The sequence below is a fragment of the Malaya genurostris genome, chromosome 2 (assembly GCF_030247185.1).
Source record: "Malaya genurostris strain Urasoe2022 chromosome 2, Malgen_1.1, whole genome shotgun sequence".
Taxonomy (NCBI): domain Eukaryota; kingdom Metazoa; phylum Arthropoda; class Insecta; order Diptera; family Culicidae; genus Malaya; species Malaya genurostris.
Genome location: NC_080571.1, coordinates 102,209,224 through 102,229,840, shown reverse-complemented (window position 1 = coordinate 102,229,840; position 20,617 = coordinate 102,209,224). Strand labels below are relative to the sequence as shown.

At 35.3% G+C, this 20,617-nt stretch overlaps 1 protein-coding gene across 1 annotated transcript in view; it reads right to left on the bottom strand.

Moving 5' to 3' along the window:
- Nucleotides 1-19,346, bottom strand: part of LOC131429626 (cytochrome P450 4C1-like) — a 95,347-nt gene extending 76,001 nt beyond the window's left edge. The window contains exon 1 of the mRNA XM_058593870.1: nucleotides 18,881-19,346. Coding sequence (XP_058449853.1) covers nucleotides 18,881-19,223 — 343 coding nt within the window. The 5' untranslated portion in view covers nucleotides 19,224-19,346. The remainder of the gene's footprint in view (nucleotides 1-18,880) is intronic.
- Between the last annotated feature and the right edge of the window lie 1,271 nt (nucleotides 19,347-20,617).

Genomic DNA, 20,617 nt, shown 5'->3' with positions numbered 1-20,617 from the left:
TATGGGAAAATATAATTGTCGTAGGCCTTTCCGTGATAATGGGAAACCTTGTTCGTCTAAGCATCGTAAAGTGACAGATGGTATGATTGTACACTTTGCTTTCAAGCAGTGCGCAATCAATGTGAATACTACAATGCAAATTTGCGACTCATGTCGATTATTTTCATTATTCATTATATTCGATTGCTGTGTCTAACTTCCAGCGACAACGAGATGCCAGATTATACGACAGCTTCGCCAGCAACATCGGAAATAATTTAGAAGGAATACCGCGGGATATGATTTAGAAGAAATACCATCAGCGGCTTCACTCGTCTCAGCATCCTTTCAACACAGTGATCTAGTGGATGATTTGAGGAATCAAAATGTTGAAGGTATTTAATAAAGGTATTTCTGGAATTAATGTATCTCCTATAGCAGTTGTAACCTCAGATCTGAAAACTATCGTCAAGAAAAGTATCCCAAAATCGTTGAAGGCATCAGGCAACAACTATACGACCATCCACGACAAAATGAATCTGACGAATTTCAGACAGTGAAAATTAAGGCTGTAGCATTCGACGAAATCATTGATAAATTTACCGAACTATATTGCTCAACAGAAGATAAAATACGGATATTCTCAATTTTTTTTCCAACTCGTGGTCTGTTCCAATGACGGTGAAAACATTTAATATGAATAAATACCCGGTCTCACTGGTTAAAAAGCAAGGAGTATTGGCTGTTCCTAACAAAAAATGTGACCGTCCATTGGATCGCGATTGTATAACGTAAAGTACTGCAGTTTTTCAACGACGATGATATAAGTAGGACTATGACAGGACAACGAGATTACGTTTCTAGCAGAGAAACTTTTCAACGATTCGAAGAAGTCAGTAAACAGCAAATTTCAATAAGTACATTTGCGGCGTTGAAACCAAACCATTGTAAACTTTTCAATATTTCAGGTTGTCATAATGTATGTGTTTGTACAATTCATGAAAATGTTTACTTAATGCTTCGCAGCCTAAAAAAATATTTCTTTCAAATTGATTGTAAAGCGCTTTTGTAAAAATTACTGTTTAACACACCGGTAAGAACAAAATATTGTTATCTCCGCGAATGCAAGAAATACCACACCTCCAGTGGCGAAGCGAGGAAATTTGTCGTTCGGGGCAAAATAAGAGATTTGCCGCTTCCACCGTTGATTTATTGAGCAAAAAAAAAACATAACTGCATTTCCGTAAAAATAACTTGGGCGAGCAAAAAAAAGGTCCCCCAAGGATTGGTTTGCCGCCCCCTTCAAAACGATGTTCCCCGGGCGAGTGCCTCTATTGCCCAGAAATAAAGATAATTTTACAGCAATCTCGTTTTTTTATATGTCAGAAGAGGAATATGACGATGGCACTGTAGAATGTCAACATGCACAAAAATATCACTGCTTCATTCCAGTAACTGAAAATAAGATTGCTGCGAAATTATTTTCAACAGACACAGAAATGAGCTTTGATATTACATATAAATCTGCAAAAAATAAAGCTTAATGGTTAGTTAAAATTAAAGTCAATTATTATTATTAAGATATTTAAAAGTGTACATCAAGTTGCAAAGTACAATATTGAAGATATAAAAAGCAAAAAAAAAGATAATTGTCTATTTGCAAACCAACTTTTTGATTTCTCATCGGCACCAATACTCATTACAGTTTTCATGTAAACCGTAATTATCTTTTTTTTGATTTTTATATCTTCAATATTGTACTTTGCAACTTGATGTACACTTTTTAAAACCGGCGATTTTTTTCGATATTGTTTTCAAAATATCTCAAATTCAGCAACTCGTATCGTCTTGATGTCAAAAAATAATTCATAGACATTTTTATGAGGATTACAAAAATAATAAATTTGGCGATGGAGAACCCAGACTAATTTTAAAAGGGCGTATTCTCATGAAATATCCATTTTCTAGATTTAGTTTCTCATATATCTAGAAAAGAGAATCTAGAGCTTTTTCAATGAACGTAGCTTGGAGAACAATATTTCATTGCTTAGATAAATTTATTCTAATAAAAACATCGTTTTTCGAAAATTGTTAAGAAGTTATTCTTAGGGAAACTTTTTATATATCATCTCTCCAACTGTTTAAAACAATCAATAGTTTGCTTGTAACTTGACGTTTTTTGTGACAAAAAATTAAAAAAAAATAGTACGGTAAGAAACTGAGAATTTGGAAAAACAAATTTTCTATTCGATTTCACGAAAAATCGGAAGATTTTGTTTTTTCTGTGTATATCTCTAGACCAATGAAAAATGTTTCATTTCCTATAACGAAAACACATGCAAAGTTCCATGCAAATCGAAGAGGGGTCGTGCCAACAGTCACACAGAAAGAAAAGATGAAACTTACACGATATGTAAACCGATAGTACTATGAAATAGACAACAATTGAAACGAAAATCTGATTTAAAACCATGATTGATGTAAATTTACATTAAAATTCATTTAGTTTTTCATTGAACAAGACTGTATATTTACAAACCGCTTCGTTTTGTAATGTAAATTTCCATTCAATTACCTGCTCCAAATATGTGCATGAAAATAAATGTAAAATCACAAAATATTTTTATCTGTGCAGCTGCTGCTCATTAGTGTTATTATTATTCGCTCCGTGTGCACTTCTCCGGGCGGACATGATTCCAGTAAGTTACGATTGAAAGTTTTACTCTGAGCGCTATTTGAACCAATTCAGCGGTAAATATTGACTAACAGAAGTTTTAAATTCTAGATTGCACTAGTTAATTTTGAAAAAAGATCATCAATGCAGTACCCAAAACCCAAAATCGATCCCAAAGATCGATCTGATACTCTAGTCCTTCGAAATGGGAGTGGAGAATGTCGTCCAAAGCCATTTTCAAAAAAAAGCAATGCTTCTCGCAAATATTTTCTTATTTAAAATATCATACAGAAATGTACTCCCGGAAGTGGCGGTCTCTTGCACATAAACTTGTGAAGGCTTCGTTTGCCCGGTCTAACGGTGGTTTTAACTTTGAGGGGGTTGGGAATCGAACCCAGGTGGGCTGTGTGACAGCATCACGCTATACCGGTCCCTGTATTATTCCAGCATTGAAACTCACTGTAAAGTTTACTTAAGGGTCTAACACTTTTTAAAAATCAGTCACCATTTTCTTTATATTTTCTTATAGTAAAACATTTGAAGAATATTCTGTGAAATTTTCAAGCCTATTGGAACGAGACTCTGAAAGTTATGGACCTTTATCTATGGCTATCTGATTCTGCGAAGAAGCAAGAGCTCGGCGCACAGATTTCTACTTCGACTGACTTCAAAACTTGACAAAACATTCTTCAAATGTTTCATTATAATAAATTATAAAAGAAAAAATATGATTTTTTGAAAATGTGTTAGGTCCTACGGGCTCCCTGGAGCAATAAATTGTTTCCATTGATTTCATAGACGAACAACTTTAAAGCGATTTTCTCGAAAGCAGGTTTTGAAAGTCCGTGTCCATCGTCATTCAAAAATTTCTGCACCAATTTTTTTTCAAATTTTGCACACACTTTTTACATATGAAAAACCAGACCCCAACGTTTTCCTTTTCGTTGTTTGTTACTTTGGGGAGGTTTTACAGCTACAAAATGGCGGATTTTTCCGTGGAAATTGGTAGTTTTCATTTTGAACAACCACCAAAAATTAAAAAAAATTAAAAAAAATTAAACAGAAACGTTGGGGTCTAGAAACACTTCTACTCTAACTATGCTGCGTTCATTTGTTCACTTCTGATTAGTCTGCGCTGAGATACTCACCGACTTATTTCTCAATATTTTTCAACGAAAAAATTACAAAATGTTGTTTGAATGATTCTTTTTATCATGCAAAACATTTTAATTTATTTTGTTAAACGAGAATACTGAAAAAATTCACAAAAATGATGATTTTTTGCAGTTTGAGTTTTTAGCTTAATATATTTCCAGTTCAAAAAATTTCGTTCGTGTTAGGACATGATTGCGTCTTACTTTAGTATGAGGCCCCTAATGAAAATTCCCTATGCTGAAGAATGATAAGTTTGTAATCGGGAATATCTCATTGACGAAATTCGATGATCAATGAAAAAAAAACATTATACTTTCTCCATCGCATCGAAAATATGAGCAGCAGTTTATGATTTAATTTTCAGTAGTATGGGATGAATGACTGAAAAATCTGGCTTTTCTCGCACTCAGACGATAGTTTGATTAAGACAGTATCATATAGATCCGTCTGCTCAACTGGACGAGTAAAAATAAAAACTCATGGTCGAAATTCGATAATTTCGTCTAGTACTTGAGACGGAAAAGAACTAGGTTCGTGTCCTGCCTCTGAGCGTATCTTTTTCCAATAAATCATCTTTTCTGTTAGTTTTTCATTCATTTGGCTTCTTCAATATATGTTTCCGTCCAGTCATCGCAAAAACTGAACTTAGTTATGGCTGCTTTACGTGAAACCAAAAAAAAATAAATAAATCGGTACTTTAAACAATTAGTAAGGATGTTTTACATAATTAGTTGCTAGCAGGAATAACAGCATTTTTATCCACAAGTGGCAATATTCAGCGGTTTATAATCATCGAATCCGTGTCAATAGTCTGCAGCTGCAGCTTTGTATTCACGGGAAATGCACTTGAATTTGTTTATCATCGAAAAAGTTAACAATTTGGTTAGCCCTAGAACCCTAAATCGGTTCCAAGAAGTATTTGATCATTACTTTCATTGGAATGATAGTATAAGTGTTAATGTAATTCACTTCGATGGTTTCGCCATCCGTAAACTTGTGATGAAGCAGAATTTTTTTCATTATTGACCTTTTAACTTTAGTCATTCGGGTTCTTCGCAGAATTTAAAAAATCCTTTTTTCCGCGTGGGAAAGATTCCAGTGAGTGAAGCGAATGAAAAGATTTACTCTGAGTGCTATTCGAACCAATTCAACGCCAATTACTTGTAATAATATTGACTAATAGAACTTAATTTTAAGTTTCGTCTTTGACTCATCAGTGCGTAGCAGCTTATGCTGAACTACTAGCGCGACCTGACGGCTCAACATAAAAAAAATTAAATTGAACCTAGCAAAAATTTGGGAAAAAAAATATATTTTTCCTCTTCAAAGTTACCGACTAGCAGAAGTTTCAAATTCAAGATTGCACTAGCTAACCAAGAAAAAAGATCATTAATGCATTATTTTTAAGAACCTAAAATCGATTCCAAAGATCAATTTGATATTGATAGCTTCGATTGCACTCAGACTATCTGTGAAGAGAAAAAAATTTTTTGGAGATAATGTGACGATTACACTCAAACTATAATGAACTGCTGCTAACTCTGCTATATAAACAGATGTAGGTTCTTGAAGCCTAAATGAGACCGAAACATTATTGTTGAATATACCAAACCCGGTAGCCTCTTCAATTCGTGATCCGTCCGTATAAAACATTTTCTCAGAGTCAATATGCCTGAACTTATTTAAAAATATTTGTAAAATTTCCAACGAGCGTAGCCCAAGTAACATTTTTAATTTTAATAAATACTTGTAACTGTCTTCAATGCTACATAATAAATCTTGCAATAAAACTTTAAACTCCACGAAAGCCTACTGAAAACCTCTATAAGAACATTTTTCTGCCAAGTGGACCATTTTTCATAAGGTTTATAAAGCAAAGTGAAGAATCAGCATAAACCTGCGTTAAAACTCCAATTTCAAGAAAATTTTGAAACCAGCTTTACGATCAACATTTAATTTATTCGGATGGAATGAATTCCGCTATGAATAAACTTTTGTTTTGATCATATTTTTCTTGGCTATGTGTTTGTCATGTCTGCTTTGAATGCAATCAGTAAGAATTTATTAGATTTTATTTACGAGCTTGAGGCTTTTTCCGAAAGTAGAAATTTCATGCGCTTTTATTTTTATCGTGAATGTATGAATAAAAATATGAATTATAACTAATCGCCTTGAAATAATTATGGTTTTTGCGAAAGTCTCCATAATTTATGAACATTATTTTCTGTGATTCATCGTCATTTTAGTATAAAACTATTTCGTGGCGTTAAAACTTGTGCATACGTCCTGAAAATGAATCATGAAAGTCCATCATATTTCCTTTTTTTTGCATTTCGAAGTTTATTTGATGTCAATAAAAGCTACGGCAAAAAAACATCATAATGGCGGCCATGGAATTTCCTTTAATGCTAATTACACTTAACGTAAGATGCAATAAATCAAATAGGCCACAACAAATATGTCATAAATGTACTTTAGAACCCTCAAAATTGCTCTGAGTGAAACTGTCATCCAATGAACACGCACACACAAGACTAGATTTATGAAAGAATTTAACTGACAATAATGTTTTGAAGAAAATGTTTGAAAGCAATATTAAGAGGATTTGCATGGTTTTATTCTAGTGCAAATTGTTTTATTTTCAGCCAAGTTTTCAGTCTAGGTAAAGGGTTTTAAAGAAGCTTTAAAAACTATGATATTACTTCTCAAAAGAGACACTTATTATAGTTGTCATAAAACAGGTAGTGATTGAAAAAGCAATTACAAAACTCCTATAAATTATAATCAAAACCATAAGGCATTCGAATTGTTACTTGGGAGGTGCTCCGGGATTCCACGCACTTCGCGCTGCATGGATGTGTCAAAAAATGAAGTTGAGTCAGGGACATTTAGGAGGCTGTCACGGATAGGAATATATCTTGAAGGGTTGATTTCCTGTGACATATGGTTAAAATATACTGTCATAAATCTTGTTTGAAATTGAAGCTCGACTAATTTTTCGAAGTTACTAATAAGTAGGGTATTCAGTACCTCACATCTTATTAGCAGTCGCGATGAAAGCTCCCAAAAACGATCTTTCAATGGAAGAACTCCCGCCAGTAATTCAAGACTCATTGTATGTGTCGAATGCATGCAGCTAACGCAATTCGCAAACAACGATACTGAATTCGCTCAAGTTTGATAATATGAGAGTTTGCAGCGGAACGAAAACAAACGCATCCATATTCCATCACTGAAAGCATCGTTGTCTGATACAATTTTATTGGATCTTCCGGATGAGCACCCCACCAAGATCCGGTTATTGTTCGAAGAAAATTTACTCTTTGTTTTCATTTTGTTATCAGATACCTAATGACAGCTGTCAATGTCGTTTACATAGAAATTATACAGGAGCGGACTGAGGCATGAGCCTTGCGGGAGCCCCTTGTAGCTAATTCTGAATGTTGCCAAATCGGCATGTGAAAAATGCATGCGTTTCTCTGACAAAAGGTTGTGCAAATAATTATTTATAACCGCTGGGAGTCCATGTTGGTGGAGCTTGTCTGAAAGAACATCAATGGAAACTGAATCAAATGCTCCTTTAATGTCTCAAAATACAGATGCCATTTGTTGTTTTTGAGCGAAGGCGATTTGGATGTCAGACGAAAGCAATGCAAGGCAATAATTCGTCCCTTTATTTCTACGGAAGCCAAACTGAGTATCTGACAACAAACCGTTCGTCTCGACCCTAGTGTCGAGACGTCGAAGAATAATTTTTTCGAACAATTTTCTGATGCATGACAACATTGCAATGGATCTATATGAGTTGTGATTGGAAGTTGGTTTCCCCGGCTTTTGAATGGCGACAACTTTCACTTGCCTTCAGTCAGGTGGAACAATATTTTGCTCAAGAAACTTGTTGAACAATTCCAAGAAATGTCTTTTTGCGAGGTCGGGCAGATTCTTCACCAAGTTGAATTTAATTCTGTCCAACCCAGGAGCGTTATTGTTACAAGACATGAGTGCTATGGAAAATTCCATCATTGAAAAGGGGCTTTCAATGGTACCATGGACTCTCTAATAATGCTATGCGTAGGAACAGAATCTGGACAAACTTTCCTCGCAAAATCAAATATCCATCGGTTCGAGTATTCCTCACTCTCATTTCCTACGTTACGATTCCTCATTCGTCTGGCCGTATTCCAAAGAGTGCTCATTGAGGTTTCTCTTGACAAACCTTCCACAAAATGTCTCCAATAGCTGCATTTCTTGACCCGAAGTATGTTCTTGTGCTTGGTTTTTAAAACCAAGAATTTTTTAAAATTCTGAGGAGTTCCTCCTCCTCGTTTTAAAAACGCCTTGAAAGCATTTTGTTTCGCGTGCTTAGCATCTGAGCACTCTTGGTCCCACCAAGGGTTTGGAGATCTTCTGTTAGACGATGGACCAAGAAATCGTTTGGTTTGTGCTTGTGCAGCGGCATCCAGAATCGAACAAACGAGGAAGTCATATTCATCAAGTGGGGGGAGCTCTTCCATTGAGTTCGAGGTACTTTAGATACTACTTTGGTATTTCATCCAGTCAACATTTGTTGTCAAATCATATGGAATACTAACTGAATAAGCAATACCTTTGTTACTGCAAATTGAGATGATGATTGGTAAATGATCGCTACCGTGTAAATCAGGCAATCTAATCTAATGCACTTGGACGTGCAGGAGGTCTTGGAATCCGTGTCATGCTACTCATATTCAATACTGTCATGTTGAAATTGTCGCAAATATTATATAATAAAGATTATCTGTTATCATTGTAAACGGAACCCCACATTATTCCTTGCTAATTGAAATCTCCTGAAATCAAACGTGGAGCAGGAAATGATTCACGATTGAATGTCGGCAAATATATTATATATCAGTATGGATCACTCTTGCGATTCACGAGGGACATCACAGTAAAGTTCGGTGGCAAAAAAGGTTACTAATACACTACATATTTTTTAATGCACATATGACAGTTCTCCCAATCAGTACACTGAACCAAAAAACTCCGAATATATGAACTATTTCTCGATATACACTGCACGAAAAAATAAGCTGTAAATCCGGTTTAGAATCGCCATCTGATACCCTTTTTTTACGCGATCATCGCGTAAATTAAATAAAAAATCACGTTATTTCTAATAAAATGCGTAAAAAAGGTCGCGTAAATTAAATTCGCGTAAATTGAGGTTTTAGAGTACCATGTAAAATTACTATATTACAGAATCACTGCAAGCATAGAAGTAAAAATTATTTTCTCTTCCAGAAAAATTACGGGGACGGGTATAGCGTGATGGGATAGTCGATGCCTTTCACGCAGCCCGCCTGGGTTCGATTCCCAACCCCGCACATAGGGTCAGAAAGATTTTCTGGTCCGAAGAGGCGAATGACCTAAGATGTTAAAGCCTCTATAATTAAAACAAAAAAAAAAAAAAAGAAAAAATACGATTGAAAATTGTGCGTAGCAAAGTACACTGAAGTCTTTTTTATGCGAGTTTACGTACCGCATAACTCTGAAAATTCTCATAAAAAAAACCGCATAACTCTTAAACTTCGCATAAAAAAAGGCGCATGAAAAACCGAATAAAAAAAGACCGCTTAAAAAGGACCTTAGTGTATTTGTAAAAAAATAATAACTATTTTCAAAAATTTTGTCATATTTAATGGACTATAACTTTTTGGTCCATTATTCCTCCATCTTGACAACAAAGTGTTTATGTGATAAATATTTTGGAAACTTTTCCCAATTTATACGCTCTCCGATTCTTTAAAAAAAAGTGTTTGTGAACATAGAAATATGCAACCTTCGATAAAAATACTGATAGTGGGTAGTTTGCCCCCTTAAAAAGTGTGGTCAACTGCGTCACTATTATTCATGAATGGAAAGGAAAATATAAGTAGTTTTGTGATTGATTTCGAAGAAGATCAGAATATAGACAAAAATCATTTGCGTTATGCTAACACAGAGATGAGCTTTGCATTTCACAAAATAAAGTCGTCTAACAATTTTTCTAAATCGAGTTTGTCGGTTATGTCGCGATAGATGTGTAAAATAGCAACATTATTGAATCGATCTTGCAACATTGTTGTTCTTAAGGAGAAATGTAGTCTCAAAAAAAGGCGCGCAAAATTTTAGCCACTTGAGTTGACCGAATTTTCGCACAAAGCATAACAAGAAAAACCGACACATAGAAACCAGGAATATTTTTAGTGATTGAGCGCAGTGGGCTTACCACTCGTTTTGTTGGTTTATAAAAAATACTCATTAATTCGTAATGGCTTTTTGAATCCTTCACACTTTGAATATATCCTAATTCAATCGTTATTATTAGTGATTACTATCACACTAGAACTATGAATCATGAGTAATTATGATTGACTAACATGAGGTTATATGTACATGCATTGACTAACTTGCTTTTCATGTATATGCCTGAGTTTAGTAGCCTGCATGGATTCTTCTTCAAAATAATGATGGAAGGCAAGAAAACATTCAAGTATTTTCGGTATCTTTGACAGAAGTTCGCCAGACTCTCCACGCCGATGAGATTAAATTTATGTAAAAATATTTACTTCACACGCATGATAGAGCACGGTCGAATTTCGCTAACGAATAAAACACTGTTTAAATAAATTATTGGACTGAAATTACTGCCAATATATTCCATTCTAATTCACTTTCATTGTCATTTTCGAATAAGTAGAAAGTGGTTATATTATTTTTCTTTGAGTCAATAGAATCTAGCTATGCTAATCTAGCTATGTAATAGAAGCTATGCTATGAATCGGCTGCGAAGTCTTAAAACAAAAAGGGCAAACTCCAAAATTAATGCATTGAACTCAACAGACTTGGACATCACTAGCATTATAAACGACAGTTACTTAGAAAATGAACGATTTCTTACAATACCCGTTTTATTGTATTCAACTCGTTTTTATTACAATACAAACTCAATGCTGCATAAATTCGTGTCATTATTTGATATTTATTTTTTGCGCACGATAAAATGCCACCGACAGTTGGTCGTCAAATGGTGAGATAACTAAGTCCTCACAAGTCCCTATCTCATGCCTCCCCGAGCGTCTATGATGACATTTGGTCAATAGAACGGCGTCGACTGGGTGCTATCGCCTTCAGCGTTAGTAGCAGAATGAGAGGGTGCGAAACGGCTTGTAGGTAGAAGCCCATCCTAAAGTGCAATGTTTATCATAGTATATTACAACATATAATTCTGTTGTTTATTACATCATGTATTATTATTATTTTTTTACTTTTTTTTATATATATAAAAAATAGGTATAGAATTCGCTCAAACTTTCGAAAAATTTTCCGAGGCCCGGAGGGCCGAATATCATATACCAATCGATTCAGCTCGACGAACTGAGCAAATGTCTGTGTGTGTGTGTGTGTGTATGTGTGTGTGTCTGTATGTGTGTTGTCAACTAAGAGGTCGAGATCTCAGAGATGGCTGGACCGATTTTGATCAAACTAGTCGCAAATGAAAGGTCTCCCCGTCACCCAGAACACTATTGAATGGTTTTGAGATCCGATGTTTACTTTTTGAGTTATACGAAGTTTTATGTCAAAATTTTCAGTTTTTCGACAGTATCTGTCACATTTGACCTTGAAAACAGAATATGTTTCCAGACTTAGATTTCGCTCGGTAATACCTATCCAACAAGCCATAGATTGTTAAAATCCGTCCATTTTTAACGGAGATATCGATATTTTTGTGTAAGCCTTATTCCAGTAGAAGGAATTTTGAGCGCTGTATGAAAAAGCAATGCTTGGGAGCAACATGAAACACGATTTTTTATACTGTTACATATAATTGTTTCTAAGTACCAAAAAGACTGTGTACAGCATCCTTTTTTATGACAATTTGCCTCGGACCAATTTTAGCACGGTTCATTTTTGGCAACATAATCTTTCGAATATGGCATATGTAAACCAGATGATACCAGCATTATCGAGTTGGAAGTAATTCCATAATTATATTGATTTAAACTATTTACAGCAATAAATGCTGGAAGAACATGACTTCCATATACCATACGACTCAGTTCGTCGAGATCAGCAAATGCGTGTGTGACAAATAATTTCACTCAATTTTCTCGGAGATGGTTAAACCGTTTTCTACAAACTCAGATTCATATGAAAAGTCGTATACTCCCAAACAAGGTTCCTGAATTACGTTTGGATCCGAATTCTGATTGCGGAACCACAGGATGATATGTGAAACGAAATTAAAATAATGCAATTAATTTTTCTCGTAGATGGCTGAACCGATCTAAGATTCAAATGAAATCTAAGAATCATGTATGATTCAAATGAGAGGTCTTAAAATCCTATAAAACATCTTACTTTTTTAGTCAGAACCGACTTCTGGTTTAGAAAATGCAGGGTGATTAGTATAAAAATGTCCATTTCACATAAATTAATCAGGTTTATCGGGTTTGCAGATTTGGATAGTCGATTACCAAATAAATTTATTTCAGTTTAAGCGGTATTCGTTTTTGGATTCGAAATGTACCCCCAAATTTTAATTCGCACTACAATTTCTCAAAGATGTCTACACACTGCTCAGGTGAATTTAACTGATTTCGGATACACCGATTTTAGAATTCCGGTTCCAGTATCGAATCGATTCTCAAAGCTCAATCATTTTCTCAAAAAAGACCAAATCGAACTTCAAAAACAAATATTACAGGACTTAAGGTCCCACACAAAATTGGTGAATTTTATCCGATTCTGGAATTACAGATGATGAGTTTATAAATTTCATGTAAATTGTTTGGCGTAATAATTTATGGCCATTCGAATCATTTTGGGCTATGCTAATTCCTGAATACCGGCTCTGGAAGTACCATAAATAATGACGAAAAACTCTAAAGTGGAACTTACTTCGACATCTCATGGAATGTTCAATCGATTGTCACACGTTAAGATTGAAATTCGATATGTTTTGCAGTTTCGGCATTACAGGGTAATGAGTGATTAAAATCTCAATTTGCCGTTTAAAACGACGATAATTAAAATAATGTCATGAGAACTAAAACACCTAAGAATATCCATGCAAAAACACATGCGTATTGATAAAAAAAGGTATCATCTCACTGCTAGGTGGATTAATAACGTTTTTATTATTATTATTAGAAGAGCGTAACTTACACTGCGACAATAACTGTTATATTGTATAATAGCATATTGTTTCATATATTATCGTCTTACACTATTTTATGTTGTTATATACTATGTTGTATGGTATTATACTGCATTGAATTATATCATATTATATTGTATTATATTATATTACATTTTATTATATTATATTATATTATATTGTATTCTATCATATTATGTAATATTGTATTGAATTATGTTGTATTATATTATATTATAGGGTTTATTATGAGTAGTACTACGTACCTCTACCAAAATATAAATTTGTTTTCCTTATAAATTATCATTTTTAAAATAATCTTTAAACAAACTATCAAGGTCGTCACAAGGTGAGCTTGGTCCTCACTGGTTCCTGTTTCATGCCTACACGTGTGTCTGTGGTGTCAATTGGTCGAGAAATGCGTTGATGGCAGAATGAGAGGATGAGAAATGACATATAAATTCAAGTAATATAATATCATAGCATATCGCAACATATCATTTTATTCATTCTATTATTTATTATATATTTCATTGCACTATATTATATTGTTTTTCATTATTATATTTATTGTTATTATAAATTCGTCATTAATAATAAAAACATATGTTATTTTTATAGATGAGGATATTATTATTGTTATTAGAAGAGAAATATTCTACTTCCTGCAGTATTGCGAAGATAGAAGAGCATAACTGACACTCTACATTAACTGTTATTTTATATATTGTTTTATAATATATTATATTGTATGACATTGTGTTATATTATATTAAATTAAATTAAATTAAATTATATTATATTATATTATGTTATATTATATTATTTTGTAATCTATCATCTATCATTTTATGTTATATTAATTTCATTACACTATGTTTCATTGTATTTATCAATATAAAACATTTATCACGGGGGTGTAAAGAGGAGGGAGCATCAGGGCATCGGACGAATTGATGATGGACGAGGGATTGTGGATAACCAGCCCAAGTCACTTGAAGGAAACTTGTTTCGTTCTGATGGTTTGAAATGAGTCTGACGCGTCCTTCTCAAACAAACCATCAGGCGGGTTCAAGCATGTATAGCGATATGCTTCATCCATGCACTGGATATTATGGTTGGAAGAGCATCTTTTATTCCCGCGGAATACGAGTAAGTGACTCTACTTACATATCCGCCCTACCCTTTTTGTTCGCTTTTCGGTAACAGCTATAGTAAGAAGGTGAATGGATGAGTCATATCGGGGCTACTGTAAGTCTACCCGCATCCACTGGCAAGTCCTTGAACTGATGGTGGCTTCCCTTCACATCACATCACACACATCACGATAAAATGCCACCGTCAGTTCGCTTTCACATCACATCCAAGTGAGTCGATAAAATGAAACCGCTTACGTTCGGGACAGGAGAAGCCAAGTACAGTATTGTGTAGTGAACAATAGAACGACCTTGAAATGAGTGAACCAAACGAACAAAAGCTACCGCCGACACGAAAGAATACAATTGTTGTTGACTTCAGGCAGTGCGAAATTCGACCTTGGATACGAGATCTTGAAGGTTTGCTTAAGGAGCAAATGCATCTTGACATTAAACGTGTGCATTGACTTCAATGCAATAAGACAAATGATATTGTTTACATCCAGCTGTATAAAGAGTTGGATGCAATTCAATTCGCAAAACTATGTGCATTGACTTCAATGCAATAAGACAAATGATATTGTTTACATCCAGCTGTATAAAGAGTTGGATGCAATTTAATTCGCAAAACTATGTCCCAATACGGAGAAATTCTCTCTATGGAAAAAGAAAAGTGAAAGAATTTTTTCCCCGGTATTCTAAATGGCGTACGTTTGTCACGCATGTGCTTGAAGAGGTCTATACCTTCTTATGTGATTTTCGGTCAAGATACAAGAATTCCGTGCAAATCACTTGTTACCTATGACAATCAGATGGCCACATGTCAACATTGCCAGAAAGCTACTACTACGGTAAGCTATGTGATAAACCGGACAAGGAGACAACTACACCAAAGTACAACGGTGCTTCCTTCACGCCAACCCCAAGCAACCCCAGTACACCTGTGACAGCCACCAACAACAATGAAGCATCCCCTTCAACGAAACCATCAGTATCCCCTATAGAACAAAGTACACCAGCTACAGTTAACAACTTACCCTCCAACCAACCAGTAATTGCAACCAACGTACAACAAGGTGCATCTACAGACACTAGCAACGAAAAGAAGACGGAAATCGACAACAATACCATCGATGCGGCAATGGATGACGAGACGAACCACGAACGAATTGCCCCTCAATCCTCGCAGGAGGGAAATGGAAGCTCCTTTTCCCCTAGAAAAAGGGTGACCACGAGATCCAACTCAAAAATAAAATTTATTTAAAAAATTGGCTCAATCGGCCACGTAAAGCTTGTACGCAAATAGGCCTGAATAAAAATATCTTTAAAAAAAAGGTTAAAAATGCCACCGTGCATTTCTCACACCATCTCAATACGAAATAGCAGCGCGCAAGCAATATAAAAAATGCGGGAAAGTTTATGTAAACTTTTTAAAATTACGATTGTTTTGGCTAAAGTTTTGAGTTGCATTTTCAGATTTTTTGTGAAATTCTGCTACAAACACTACTTTTCATTTCTAACCCATCCCCATGGAACGGAACAGTAACCGTTTGTACACTTCAAAAACCAATTACGGCTCAGCAAAGCAAAATTTCAAAATTCTAAGAATACTTAGTTGTGATATATTTAATTGCTAAAACTTAAGTGTTTTTAGTTTTTCGAAAATCGGTCTAGTTTTTGAATAATTGATCAAAAACGCGACGCGCGCATTCCACTACATTTCAGCTTAAATACGTTTTTAACCTGCGAAGAATATAAAAACTTCGTTCATTTGAACACGATGAGCCTGGTACTGTAACAATTAGACGAACGAAACGCACCAACTCTGGAACAAGACCTCTTATCCATTTATATTTTTATAAGATATCTACAACTTCCCTCAGACTAGTTGCCTGTTCATTGGGCCTTTTCAGTAGTTCAGTTGTCAAAAGCGTTCTCATAATTTTTCCCAGTTTCATCGATATCTGCTGGCTGACCAACTGCAAATCTTTCCATAATTTGAAAAATCATTAAGGAGATCGAAAAATATTCGCTGTTTTTATATTTCGTTCATGATTTCTGATAATACTAAGGTTGCCAATAGCTTGAGAATTTCATTTTGACTTCCAGAATGAAGCCATTTATGACCATCTCTTTTTCTGTCAAGATTTTAGTTCGACAACAGGCGAGCTATTGAAAATGTCATGAAATTGAAGTTTTCGTCATTCTTGTCTTCTCTTATGAGTAGGCCTTGTCTTGTAAAAGTTCTCGAGGAGCTGAATATTTTCAAAAGTGCCGTTCGATTATCCATCATTTGTTTCTTATAGGCTCTTGATATTTCTTGCACCACGCTATTTTTTTCAACGTTGTCCAGTGCTTCAGCGCAATAAGAATGTAATTTGCTCATCAAATGGGTTTTTGTTCGCTGTGTTCCATGTTTACAGGTAATAATCCCTCGTCAACCCAAGCTTGCCTTTAAAATTTCATAAGTTTTAAACTTCAGTTCCATTAAGTTTATGAGATTTTTGAAAACAGTTTTATAATTTTCTTAGTTGTTCTCTAGACACTGTATGGGTTTTTGCTTAATATATGTCAATTTGACCGTACGCATTTCAAAATTGTGTGTAACAAAAACGTCAAATTGCTCAATTCGACCATCCCACGACAAAAGGGCCTAACTGCAAATGACACTTTCTCTTTGTTTACTTTTTCTTTCACGATTTACCGAAATGATTTTATATTTGACGCTTTACTCTTCGCAAAACTTTCAAGGTAAAACTACAAGCTTTCGATTTATGTTGGAAACTTTAGAGAATTTTCCATAATGGCTCCATAATAATCAAAATAGAAAGTAAACAAAGAGAGGCTCTCATTTGCGGTTATGCCCTTTTGTCGTGGGACTATCGAATTGAGCAATTTGACGTTCCTGTTACGCACACCGATGCAGTGTATACGGATATTGCGGTGTTCAATCTTACACTGATGAAAAAACATTAATGAATTTCATAATTATATTCTGCGGAAAAAGTACAACTGACACGATGCGACTTGACAGTATACACAACGCGCTCACATTGGAAAATTGGTAAATTGGAAAACTTCTTTAGTGGCGTTTTTCATTGAAAAACACTGGTGGCGTGGATTGCTCTGGTTTTGCACTTTCGAGCAGAAATGGCAATGAAACACCGTCAAAATATGGCATTTCTGCTCGAAAGTGCAAAACCAGAGCAATCCACGCCACCAGTGTCATAGGATTCCGCTACCCAGCAACTCACACTATCTGCCGGGCCTGCTGATATCGAAAATGAAAATATATTTGAAGAACATTTAAAAAATCCTAAAATATGAATGAAAACCAACGGTAAATAAACAATATTTATTATGTCGACATCAATGCATTTCAAAAAGATCATGTCTTTGGCATATTTTCTTGTTTCAACTTGGTCTATAAATTTGTGATGAGGATTCTCTATCTCATATTGTTTGCAAAATAATTTATTATAACTCACATCTAGGTAGATTGATGCCAACTTTGATTATATCAAAAGAAATGGAATTTTTCCAAGAGAAATTCTCCTGAAGACATTTCGGAAAAGAGATCCCTAGCATAAAATAATTCAAGAATCGCTGATCCGTACAATATGTGTATGCAATTGTGTATCATTTAATGAATCGATAAGTGATTTGTACTAAGTTTGTGATTGTATGTTGCATGGGAACGATATTCTATGAAATATTCTGCTCGATTTTAGAAGAAAAACTTTTCCTATTGAAATCTCAAATTACCGTTCATATATCAATCTCCATGACCATATAACTACAAAGCAAATAAACCATTAGAGCCGAGTTTGATACTAGTGTAATAGAGCTATCTGTGACATCAGAAGCGCTGTCATCAGAGATGGCAGGTAAAAATTTCAAATATCTTCAGACAGGGTTGCAAAGGTCTGTATATCCGAAAAAAAATCTGCAGTTAGAAAGTATGTCTTTACTTCTGTATAAAGTATCAGGCAATTTCAAAAGTCGATAAATTTTGACGAAAGTTTGCGAAAAACTAGATTTTCGAAAGTCTGCACAACAAAAAATGTCCGCAGCACTGTGTACGAAATCTGCAGATTTACAGACAAATCTGCAGATCTGGTATCTCTGGCTTTCACAGTGAGACATCTAGGTTTATTTGATTGGTGATTTAACTTAAATTCTGTCTAATTTCAGTAGTTAAATGCAAAAAATATACCATAGTCTCATTCAGTGTTTCGCAAATCTTTTGCGAATCTACTCTAGATTGAGATATTTCGATTTAGGCTTAGGTAAAATTCAATCGTTTCAACACTAACATAAATTCTTTTTTGTAAATCATAGTCTAAGTGTTTTGGAAATAATAGTTTTGAACGAATTAGTTTGTCTGTATACTATTTAAGTCCATTCGTCAAAGGCAAAACAAATAATTAGGGAAAGTTAAGTCCACATATGCATTGCAAAATATGGGTTCTGAACTTGAGCTGTCATTCATTAGATTTAATTTTTAGTGTAATCTACAACTGAACAATGGTTCTTATGAATCGCTTTATTATACCGCTTTCAGTCCATGCTGCTAGTGCTGCTTGAATTATTTATATGTTTTTATGAGCCGATACAAATAACCAGCTGAGTTCAAAACCTTGAAAAAATCAAGACCACCTGTTTCGTGTTCTGTAAAATGGTACCAGCAAAATTTCTCTAGATTTTCACTCAAAAAAAAAAGAAACTAATCGCACTAGAAATAAATTGACCTACATTCTGCTGTCAGCAATCCTCGCATCACCCGCAAAAAGTAGTACACGTACGGTTTCTCCATGCTGGCCGAACTCGTCAGCACCTTCCCGATCAGATCTGGATCGGTCGGACAGACAACGGCGATGGGTCCGAAGCACAGTTTGAAAACACGCTTGTTATCCTTAAAGGCCCGCGTCAAACTAGCGAATATTTCGAACGAATTCTTTTGCGCAAACTCGAGTCCGTTGCCGAAAAATGGTCGGAACGGTTCCACCGTAGGAATCTTTTCGGCGAACTTGAACCGTATCTTGCAGTACATGTAAACTGCTAGCGAAACTATGCCGATTAGTGCGATCGTAAACATGGTTGTGTTGACAGGTTATTTCGTTACCCTACGCGCGATCGATTTCCAACAAACTTCCTAATCCTGAACGATAAAAACCGTTAATACCGAAGCGTTCGAAGTTCGCACCAGAACTGATCGCTGGTGCGCTTGTTTAGTTGATTCCTGACCAGCTGTGGAAATTGTTAGGTTGCCAGAAAAAGAAAACAAACAGAATAAAGTGATACTCTCATGGATTATGCTACCCCACCGGCTACTCTGAGAGTGGCACGAGTGCTCCACTGAGTGTGTGATTGAAAACAGCCGGAAAAAATAAACGTTTTCCACAGGCGCAACGCAGTTAGCAGTGGATCTATCTTTTATGGAAACAGGTATTGCCTATTTGAAGGCGCATTGCTTAGTTTTATGCATGACAACTAAGCTAGATTTAGTTTGACGCTATTTACATTTTCCTGCTTCATGTACAGTGGGGTCTCGTACAAAGCGGATTTGTTTTTGTCGGCATTCGCTGTTGCCGGGTTCCTTATTGCCGGAAAACCGCAATATAGGAAACCCAGAGCATATGGGATTTCGACTGATTGGGGTTGTGAACAGTTATCTCGCTTCGGTCGACAGATAGAGCTATACAATCTTCGGTAAATTTGTTGTAGATACTTAGATCAACAAATTTGTGTGTGTGTGTGTGTGTGTGTGTGTGTGTGTGTGTGTGTGAAAAATGCACTAAATAAATCATTCGCTCACAATAAACAACACGACTTGAGCTTCAAGTATCCCGCAAATTATAACATTTTGAAGAATGCGGTTATTAAAAGTTTGGTAAACGGCAAAAGTTTTAACTCGGAAGCACTCCATCAGATGTAGTTAGTGTGCTCGAATACATATTTCAATTAGGAAAATTGTGCCTTCATCCAAAAAACAAAAAGATAAAGAGCGATTTTGCATGTTGGAATGTTGTTACGAATGTTATAATAACCATATCAGTTGAGAAGTTTCCCCTTCGAATGGCGCTGGTGGACTCACAATTTTACGATAGAAAATTTATTATGTGATACCTCTAGAACATGATGATATAGAATGTCGGTCGGAAAGAATGTTGGGAAGATCAAAACAGATTAAATTATGTAATCAGCAATGCCGCTTTTACGTATTAATGGACTCGGGGTAAGACTTATTTGTGTTCCCCTAACTAACTGAATGACCTTTTTTTATCTGTGGGTCCCGTGAGGGACCCCCAGAAACCGCGGGTCCGATGGCACGTGTCCCCACTACCCCTATGTAAAAGCGGCCCTGGTCTTCTGTCTTGTCTGTGTTCCGTTACGAGCTCCGCTTGATAATTGGTGTAAAAATTTAATAATTCATTGCCAAAGAGGTCATTCAGTAAAAATCGTTCAAGCGAAGAGATTGTGTTTCGATTA